Source organism: Montipora capricornis, chromosome 3 (assembly GCF_036669925.1).
Source record: "Montipora capricornis isolate CH-2021 chromosome 3, ASM3666992v2, whole genome shotgun sequence".
In the NCBI taxonomy this organism is placed as follows: domain Eukaryota; kingdom Metazoa; phylum Cnidaria; class Anthozoa; order Scleractinia; family Acroporidae; genus Montipora; species Montipora capricornis.
The window spans coordinates 74,535,005-74,544,036 of record NC_090885.1 but is presented as its reverse complement, the minus strand read 5'-3'; the positions used below and the strand labels follow the sequence as shown (position 1 = coordinate 74,544,036).

At 41.5% G+C, this 9,032-nt stretch overlaps 1 protein-coding gene across 3 annotated transcripts; it reads left to right on the top strand.

The window, feature by feature from the left end:
- The first annotated feature begins 2,979 nt into the window (after positions 1 to 2,979).
- On the top strand, positions 2,980 to 9,029 carry LOC138044089 (cytochrome P450 3A9-like). Of its 3 annotated transcripts, none has more exons than XM_068890719.1 (3): positions 2,980 to 3,088; positions 4,643 to 5,178; positions 7,444 to 9,029. In XM_068890719.1, exons 2-3 carry the CDS (start codon positions 4,647 to 4,649, stop codon positions 8,418 to 8,420), a joined length of 1,509 nt encoding a protein of 502 aa, XP_068746820.1. In that variant the 5' UTR covers positions 2,980 to 3,088; positions 4,643 to 4,646; the 3' UTR covers positions 8,421 to 9,029. The 3 variants fall into 3 exon arrangements, with proteins under 3 accessions (XP_068746820.1, XP_068746821.1, XP_068746822.1); XM_068890720.1 differs by having other exon boundaries at positions 2,981 to 3,088; positions 4,646 to 5,178; XM_068890721.1 differs by having other exon boundaries at positions 3,002 to 3,184; positions 4,646 to 5,178.
- Positions 9,030 to 9,032: the final 3 nt, after the last annotated feature.

Genomic DNA, 9,032 nt, shown 5'->3' with positions numbered 1-9,032 from the left:
GACCTAGCGCGCATTCCCTAATGCAACAATGTTGCGTGAACCTGGCCAAACGACAACATCATAGACCTTATTCATAATGGCGGTCAATTTATAATTCTTTTGTGGAAGTGCAACTTAGCCTACCAAGCCTGCTTTCCCGCGGACATACAAGTGGAGATTTGGCAAAACCCACCCCACTGTTCTGTTGCTCTGCCAAAGGTCATAGTTTTGTTTGTATTGCAAAAGCAAGCGCAAGCGGTCGTTTAGTTCATGGTAGTTTGAAAAGCTATCGAAAAGCCTGGAATTCATTCCATCAGTTGAGTTCCACACAATCATAGCGCCACGTTTGAATCGGCCCTTGGTTGGCCCAAATTGACATACCCAATTTATATGTTTGTCGTACTTAACGCATAAACTTGAAATTTGAACTCCTTTATCCTATTTGAACTCTTCAGTTAAATGATCAACATTACGTTGATCAACAAGAACATCTCCAAAGCTAAAAGTTAGGACTACATGTAGACTTCAAATATAATTTCAAAATAAGACTAGGGAGGGGTACCAAAGCGAGGCCACTGATTGACACACGAATTCAAATCCTTGAGGCGTATTGGCACTGGAGGAAAATAAAGTAAGTGTGAGCCTTTGCAAGTTTAGCGATTTCTTTGGTTTAAGTTTACACTCTAGCCATTAGAGTTATTAGAAACTAAAGTGGTTGATCATTTATTATAAAGAAGAGAGTTCTTTCCGGGCGCTTTACTCTTTAAATTAAACAAAATTACAGGACGCAATATATTGCAAGAATGGGCCATTTCCGAGTTGCTGTTTGTCTCGGTTTCGAAGTGAGTCTTGGTGCTCAACTATTGTAAGGGAAATTAGTTTGATTTGCATAGAGAATACGCAACTCATTTCCATTTGAATGGTTGTGCACCGGGACTCGCTTTGAAACTGAGGCATGCAGCAACTCGGAAATGGGCTATTAAGCACGTTTAGCGAACATTTGTATTGTAGCGAAAAAGCGACAGCGACAATTGCATTGCAGCGAAAAAACGACAGCGACATTTGTCTCTAGCGAAATAGGCGACAGGTGGACTGGGAAATGAGCGACAAAGCGACATCAGAACCCCCCTTTGAAGCTCTCCCTAACGCCAGACGATTTTACTCGTCAACGGGGAATCCCTCGGCCGTGAAAGGGTTAACAACATCTACAATCCTGGACAAAAGTGTTGGGAAGGTAGCGCCACTTTGAGATAGCCCCCCTCCCCCCCTTATCAATGTTGGATTTTGCACTAAACAAAATGGTGACTTTTCTGACTTTTCTTTCAACATTGAATATGAGGGAGGGGGGCCACAAGAGCATGCTCTTTCCCGAATGGTACAGCCAATAGTTAGAATAATCGAATTAGGTGTGAAGTGAAGTGATGCGCGCAACCTTCCCAACAACTTTTGACCAGGATTGTAGGTTCGCTTAAGCATATCGGAACGTCAAAAGTAAAACATGCATAAAACATGGATAATTGGGGTCTCCAAGCTTTTCCTTCAACAAAAAAAGTTGAGTTGATAAAGGCTTTTATCTCCAGGAAAGATGTCTTGGTAAACTTGCCTACGGGTTTTGGTAAGTCGCTCATATTCCAGATTGCTTCGGTGGTTCACGCTGAACTGTCCAAAGTCAACAACACTTTTGCTGCAAAGCCAGTAATTATTGTTATTTCGCCATTAGTGAGCTTAATAGAAGACCAGAAAAATTCCCTACGGGCGTTAGGAATCAAAACTGGCTCCGTTGGCGAGGACGATCTTGTCATCAACAATGGAGAGTGTAGCGATAGGTTGACGTCGCCGGAATACCTACTGGGGAATGGAAGGTGGTGAAATATGCTGTCCTCCAAAGCTTACGAGAAAAATTTGATAGGAATCGTTGAAGACGAAGCTCAATGTATTAGCCACAGTACACTGGTATGTTCATGTGTCTTCTTTTCATTGTTACAGTATTTTGGAATCTTCTTAATCACATCTCTTTAACGAAATAATAGATGTCCGTGAGTGTGCTTCATCGCCTTAAGCGGTGAATCAGAATAGAGTATGGAACTTCCCCTGTACTTATTTCTTTCAAAAAAGTGAATGCAACGAGAATAACAGTAATAATAACCGACAACAATAATAAGCTCAATAGAAATACAGAAAGAACAAGGGAAAGTTTCGATTTGATCCGCGCATTATGTTGTGTTACGTTCATTCTCGATCGCAAGATTTTCCGCGCCAATGGAGCCAGTTCTTATTCCTAACGCCCGTAGGGTATTTTTTTTGGCCTCTTATTAAGCCCACTAATAGTGAAATAACAATAACTAATGGCTTTGCAGCAAAAGTGTTGTTGACTTTGGACAGTTCAGCGTGAACCACCGAAGCAATCTGGAATATAAGCGACTTACCAAAACCCGTTGGCAAGTTTACCAAGACATCTTTCCTGGAGATAAAAGCCTTTATCGCCTTTTTCTGTTGAGGGAAAACGCGGCAAGCTTTCTCCAAAGCTTCGTCAACATCTACATCAAGATTTCTGGCGTCTTCCGACATGTTGTTTTCACCTGAGGCACGTTCCTTAAATGAATTCTTCAGGCCTTCCCTGTCATTGGTGGAAATGAGACAATATATATGACGTCAGGAACAAGATTTCAGACGGGGAAGGGAGTAGAGTGCGTGACACGAGCGACCTGGGGCCCGTTTCTCGAACGTACCGAAACCTTTTACCAAACGGCCATTCGATTGTTTTGACAAGCTGTTCTTGAGACTTATTTTCAAGGCAACGAAAAGCAACATGATTGTGAAGTTTGATGGTCTTAACATTCCTCCGTCCATAAGATACAGAAAGAATTTTGACACCCGAAAAGGACCCGAATAGTTTCGGGACTTTCCAGGAACGGGCCCCCTGGACCGTCAGGCTAAGTCGACTTCGTTTCTGAAGAGTGAGTGACATGTTATGTTGAGTGTGTGACAGCCAGTTCGTGTACGGAAATGTACGCTGGGATTTAGTCAAGCGAAACACGGAGCTTGCACTGTCCATTAACAACGCTTTCTGGCTCGATTGAGGCTTGAGGCGTCTTCAGTATCAAGCATTGTAAGTTTATAAAAGATATCTGACGTATTACAGCTATTTAAAAATAGATCAGCTCGGATATTGTTGCTTAAATCGTTGAAAACGGACAACGCAAAGGTATGACAATGCACAAATTCAGAGTGAGGGCGAGGTAACACAATTAAATTAAGGATACCACAGTTGACGACTGAAATACGGTACTTTTGCCCAGAAAATTCAAGCGACATTAAAAATCTGTTTGATCCTCTTAATTCACTTCTATTTAGACTTTCAAGGACTCAATGCCACACTGCGATAATTTGCGTGATACTTTCAGTTTTTGACTTGCTGTAGCATTGCACACAACACTGACTGTGTTTGCATACATTGGACTCATCAACGAAACAAGAACGAAAAATCTGAAAGGAAAGGTACAGTGTGACTGGCTTGTGACCCATACTTGACAAAAGTGACAACAAGAAACAATGACGACTTCCAAACAACACAAACTTCAGCAACACAAAATATTAAAGCTTCACTGCGCTCTGAATACCCTGCCGATTATTTATTTTATATATTGTATTCTGACTCGTTCGTCAAAGGTGGCTTACGAAAGATACCTTTTTGCATATTGCTTATTTTCCGTCGGCGAGAAGAAAGGCGTTCGTCTGTAGACTTTGAAGTCTACGACGCGTTGTCAACGAGAACGCCTCACAAAAAAAGAATATTATACTATAGGGGGCCCAGACAAACTGTGTGACCGTTAATATCTTTCACATAATTTCGAGAAAATCCAAGATATCGTAGTGCTATCATAATCACATATTATAGCAACATACAAGTATTTTTACCTGAAGTGTTGTTTGTGGTAATCCTTGTGGCTGATAACGACGAATTTTAGTGATTTCAAGTGTTTGTGTTCGACGTTCACCTGAGCGTATCAACAGTCAACGGCGAACTCAAAATATATACCACAGCTAAGGTAATTCAACGTTTATTTATCATTGATTTATTCACATAGTTAGCGATATATCGCTATGGGTGAGGCAAACGGTAAATCTGGTACATTTACTATAAACAGAAACCCATAAGGGTTGAAACGTGTAACGGCCCCTGTGTGCTGGCAAACAAGCTTCTGAATATTCAATTTGCTAAGTACAATATTTGGAACAACAAGAGCGAGGGGTTTCCAAATATGGTACTTAGCACTGAAACATTCAACCAATCAGTTCGCACTGAATATTCGGAAGCTGTGAACGCGCGTTACACGTTTCAACCCTTATGGGTTTCTGGTCTAAAATAACAATCGGCTACACAAGCAGATTGTATGGGCCCCCTGTGATTGTACATTGGTTAAAATAGGAAAAGTAGTCGTGCTACATGAGCGGCACGCATTTTTAGCGCAGATTTTCGCGCAGATTTTCCTCGACGTCGCCGTCGTAGATATTGAAGTTTCTAATGGCTAAGACATTATTCTGCATTATTCCCGTATTTGTTAGTGGTGTTTGTTGCTAACATAAGAGGGTATTTCATTGCCTTATATGTTTTCTCTTTGTCAATAATTATAAATAAACTTGTCTGTTTACGAATCCAAAGCAGGATGGAGGACAGCACTAAGCAGACGGATCAATCCACAAGTACCACATATTTCAGTGTTTTGATAGTCCTCGGCGTTGCTGCTGTCTTGTATTTCACCTTTAAAGAAGTACGTAATGAAGCCATCCGTAGAAGAATCAATTCTCCTGGTCCCAAGCCGTGGCCCTTCGTGGGAAATTTACTCGAGGCTAGGAAATTCAACGGATATCATCTCATGCTGAAGCACTATTATGAGAAGTATGGCAAGGTTTTCTGTATTTGCCTTGGTAGACAGCCTGCAGTAGTCGTTGCCGATCCTGAAATCCTGAAAAAGATTCTGGTGAAAGATTTTAGCAAATTCCAAAATCGTTTCAGTCAAGTCCAGCCATCAGGTGCCATTGGCAAGAGCGTGTTCTTCGCGCGCGATCAAGCGTGGAGGCGCATTCGCGCGACCCTATCACCTTCCTTCACCGCAAAGAAAATGAAGGGAATGGTGTCATTGATCGAGGAATCGATTGACAGATTGATGGAGAAGGTGGCAACAGTTGCTGGTACAGGTTGGTAAACACCTTTTTCACTTTTCTTCACTTTTTTAAAATTACAGCAAGTCCACATCAACTGTAGCTTCCAATATATGCTAACCTGCTTCGAGAATATAATTGTTGGGAAATGAAAAACAAACTCAGTCATTGAATGATAAAACAATTATTGAACTCGCATAATATCGTGGTTTGTCAGTATTTCGCAGATCAATTATTTGCCTCAGCCTTCGGCTTCGGCAAAAAATTGATCTGCTCGCCACTGACAAATAACGATATTTTGCTCAACCTCGTCCAATAATTGTTAAGTATTACTTTTGACACTTATTTAAAAACCTCTCTTGTATTCCCTGCATCAGTACACAAAGGGTCTGGAGGGGAAAAATGGAATTTGATGGTACATTTAACACTCTCAGCTGTTCAGTAGTACCTTACATTTTCTCAGCTATTAGTCAAACAAATTAAGCGAACAGTTAAAGCGTCCTCGATTTGATGACGTTTGGACAGAGAAGTACCCGGTTGGAGCAAATGCTTATCAAAACGCCAAACGTTTAAAGGCTTATTACAGCGCGTTCAGTCATTTTGCCTAACAATTGGCTACCTGCGGATCTTTTATCTCTTGCGGACCATTCTAACGCCCTGTGTGTATGCGGTAGGGCTTTAGTGTACCGTGCAGCATGCAAGGCGGTACTTCGTTTTTGTCGCGGCGTCTTTCCTTTTAATACTCTGCCATTGTAATGGTTTATTGGTACTAAGAAAAGGTTTGGACCGAGTTCTGCAAGTCGAGATTATTGCTCCTTGAAGTCGACCACCACAGATGTCTTTTCAGGCTCTATCCTTAAAAACACTGAAAAAAATTCCTGCCCTGCTAGCTTTGGTGTCAGTTTTCATCTCGTCACCTTCGGTTTCCTTGTCTTCTAATGGTTGGCTTTACGGCTCTGACAAGCACTAAACGATCATTTTCTCATTAGATCATACCTTAGCTACTACAGAAACGACTAACTTAATACTTACCTTTTCTCTGTGATCGGACAAACAACCTGTTTATCATTTGGTCAGTCACAGAGAAGTGGGGTGTTTTTAAATCTTGAAAAATTCGACGGTAACGACAGCTTATTCCCAACCGAAAAACGAATAGTTTCGTCACAGAGGTTTTCTCGCGAGGTAAGAAAGCAAGAGCGTGCCTTTTAGGATACAACGCGAAATATACGACAGAATCATTTAATTTGACTTTCGCAGCGTTTACACGAAAGTGATGTTGTTTCGAAGTGTTAAGTCACGCCGGTCTCGTTCCCAGGCGCCAAACGCTGACAAAACGCGTCCTCTGCCATTTTGTTTTTGGAAGCGACACAATTGGATGTGTTCCATTCTCTACTTGCACAAATCCCATAGTACACCTCTTTTACCCCCGGAAATTTTTGTGTATCATTGTTTGCAATTTCTCTTGGGGCATGAGGATGTGCCAAGAGAAATAAAAAACAATGCCTATGCAAATCGTTTGGGGGTGAAAGAGGTGTATCATGGAATTTGTACAAGTAGAGAATATATCAGTGTTCAGGCAGGGCTACGAGGCTTTATGGTCAAATTTCACGGCTCTCTTCTGTTTTCTTTGTTTCACAAGTCTCAAGGGAGGTTTGTAAACGAAAGAATATTCAAATTTAACTGTGAAACCTCGTAGCCATGTGTGAATTTTGATACATCGAACGTGGCCTATTCACATGGACTGATAACGAGGTTGACCACCTCTTGCAAGTCACTAATGAATATGAAGTGATCCAAGGAGAAAAACATTGATTGGAAGTCGGTTCACCAGAAATGTAGGACATGCATGTATTGGATCGTTTCAGGGCAGAAATGGGTAAAGCAAGGATCTCGAGAGTTTTTTTCCTTTCGTGAATTCAGCCAGAACTCAAAGTAGTTTTTGCATATTCCAGCTTTATACTCGCGAGCTAGATTCACCATTTCAAATCTTCGCTAGCAAGTCAAATTTGGCGCGAGAACAATAACCGTATTCAAATTAATGCGGTTTCATCATTTACACGATACCCAAAACGCTCCTCTTTTGCCCAGCGTTCTTAAAACAACCAGTTTTCAGTCACGATATCGGTAGGTACCTTGTATACAGAAGGCGCATCCGAATCGAAAACGATGCGGTTGCAAATGAAGCCGTGTTCGCTTGCCATTTGATGTAAAATGGTACGAAATGAAATGAACAAATGGGCGGAATTTTCTCATAAAAACACACTATTATCGATTTGACCGCATGTTCTGCATCTTTTATAGGAGAATCTGTGGATTTGTTAGATTGGTTTAGTAGAGTTACACTCGAAGTTATACTTTCCAGTGCGTTTGGTGTCCAAGCCGACATCCTGAACGACGAGCGAAGTCTGTTGTTAGAGAAAATTAAAGAAGTGTTCAGATCGCCTTGGATAGTTGATGTGTTGAGACGGTTTCCATTTGGAATTCGTTTAATAATGCTTCTTAGGAAAGTCTCTGGAAGAATGAGTTTCTTCGACCAAATCGCTGCAGACATAGTGCAGCAACGCAGGAAGTCTGGCCCGACGCAGAGGCAAGACTTGATGGATCTAATGCTCATAGCCCATGAGGAATCTGTCCAAGAAGGAGTGTCCAAACTCACAGACGAGGAAATTGTCGGCCAGTGCGTCATCTTTCTGTTGGCTGGCTACGAAACGTCAAGCAACACTCTAGGTTACATAGCCTACCAGCTTGCTTTAAATCAAGAAGTACAAGATAAGTTACGACAAATGATCAAACGAGCAGTTGATTCTAACCCGGACAGCACACTGTACGAAATTGCGCACGACATCGAGTACTTGGACTGCGTTATTAACGAAGGGCTACGATTACATCCACCGGTTGCCCAAGTGAACCGAGAATGCGCCGAAGATTACGAATGGAACGGCATTTGTATTCCCGCGGGACTCGAAGTCATTGTTCCCGTCTATTCCATTCATCGGGATGCCGAAGTTTGGTCCGACCCGGAAAAGTTCAATCCTGAGAGATTCCGAAGTGCAGCCAAAGATAGTCGTAGCCCGTACCACTTTATGCCTTTTGGTCTTGGCCCAAGAAGCTGCATTGGAATGAGATTCGCTTTGATGGAAGTAAAGATAACACTGGTAAGATTCCTGATGAAATACAAGATTATGCGATCACCCGAGACCCAAGTACCCTTAAAAATTCTAAGCGGTGGCACTTTGTACGCAAAAAATGGAGTTCACGTGCGTATAGAGCCCCTTTAGAGCGTTTATTTTAGGTACAATAGCCCACTTTCGATGTATTAAAATTCAGTACTAAACAAAAGTCTTCATATCGAGGCTCTGGGGAATAAACTCATACAAATCCTTAAGGACATTTATTGCCCAGAGCCTCGAGATGATGCCTTTTGTTTAGTACTGAATTTTAATATATCGAAATTGATCTATAGTGCTACAGTCAAATCTTTCTAAGGGCTTTCCCTTGGGGGGAGCTGCGGGTGTACGCCGTCAAACAGAAGGAACGATTTTACGCCTTGGTGAAACGAAATGTGATAGTCAAATGATAGTTAGACAGCCTCTGTTGCCGTAAACAGTCACCAACTTTCATTCCCCTCGCCAAACGAACGATTGTATTATTGATTATTGTTCACATAATACTCACGATATGTTAGTCTTGTTATATTCTAATTCGCTGCCCCGCTCAACCGAATGTAAAACATTTATCATGTAATAAGCAACCACTTATGGGGTGTGTCAACACGAGCCGTGTATGACCCTCTTTTATTATGTCTTATCAATCAAAATTACATAGAATTATTAACAATGTCCGCGCAAAATAACAAAAACTAAAAATAAACTGCACTAGTACTGTTACAT